Source organism: Limulus polyphemus, unplaced genomic scaffold (assembly GCF_000517525.1).
Source record: "Limulus polyphemus unplaced genomic scaffold, Limulus_polyphemus-2.1.2 Scaffold272204, whole genome shotgun sequence".
NCBI classification, from domain to species: Eukaryota; Metazoa; Arthropoda; class Merostomata; order Xiphosura; family Limulidae; genus Limulus; species Limulus polyphemus.
This window is the reverse complement of record NW_013937768.1, coordinates 1-788: the sequence shown is the minus strand read 5'-3', so window position 1 is coordinate 788 and position 788 is coordinate 1. Positions and strand designations below refer to the sequence as shown.

At 38.5% G+C, this 788-nt stretch overlaps 1 protein-coding gene across 1 annotated transcript; it reads left to right on the top strand.

Moving 5' to 3' along the window:
* Positions 1 to 241: 241 nt before the first annotated feature.
* On the top strand, positions 242 to 779 carry LOC111084878 (alpha-(1,3)-fucosyltransferase C-like; the record flags this gene model as incomplete). The annotated part of the gene is made up of 1 exon (XM_022381350.1): positions 242 to 779. A coding segment is annotated over one exon (538 nt), but the record flags the coding sequence as incomplete, so codon positions are not given.
* Positions 780 to 788: the final 9 nt, after the last annotated feature.

The following is a 788-nucleotide window of genomic DNA, read 5'->3' as shown; positions in this document are numbered from 1 at the left end:
GTTACTATTTTGCTCTGGACAAAGTTTTTTAGGACACAGTTTACCGACGATTATTACTTTTCCTTGCCTGGAAACAAAACATTTTCTCGTTACAACTGTCAATACCAATGTACTGTTACCGCAGATCGAAAGCTGCTTACGTCAGTAGATGCTGTTCTCTTTCATATCACAAACTTTAAGCCGAATGTAAAACTGCCGAACAAGAGGCGTCTGCATCAACGATGGATTCTTTATGGAATAGAAGCTCCAAGATTTATCAAAGTTTCCTTGGCAGAAATTCGATGGATTGTTCAACTGGACAATGACTTATCGTGAAGATTCGGACATACCGGTACGTTATGGGCACATCTGTGAAGGAACTTTACCAGTTAAGACTCATGACAACGACTTCCTTGAAAAAAAAGATAAAGATGTTGTTTGGATCGTGAGCAATTGCCACACACTGAGTAAGAGAGAAGAATACGTTCGAAAATTGAAAGCTTTCATTTCTGTGGATATTTATGGAAAATGTGGAGACAAAGTTTGTCTTCCAACACAGTCAGCAAAATGCTACGAAGACATTTTAAGAACATACAAGTTTTACTTAGCATTTGAGAATTCGATATGTAAAGACTACGTAACAGAAAAATTTTTCAATGTGTTGAACTTCGAGATTATGCCGTTAACGCTCGGTGGAGCGAACTACAGTCGTTTCGCTCCTCCAGGATCTTTCATCAACGCTATGGATTATCCAGATCCAAGGAAACTGGCTGAGCACTTGAAGTTTATTGGATCTAATAGTGCTTTTT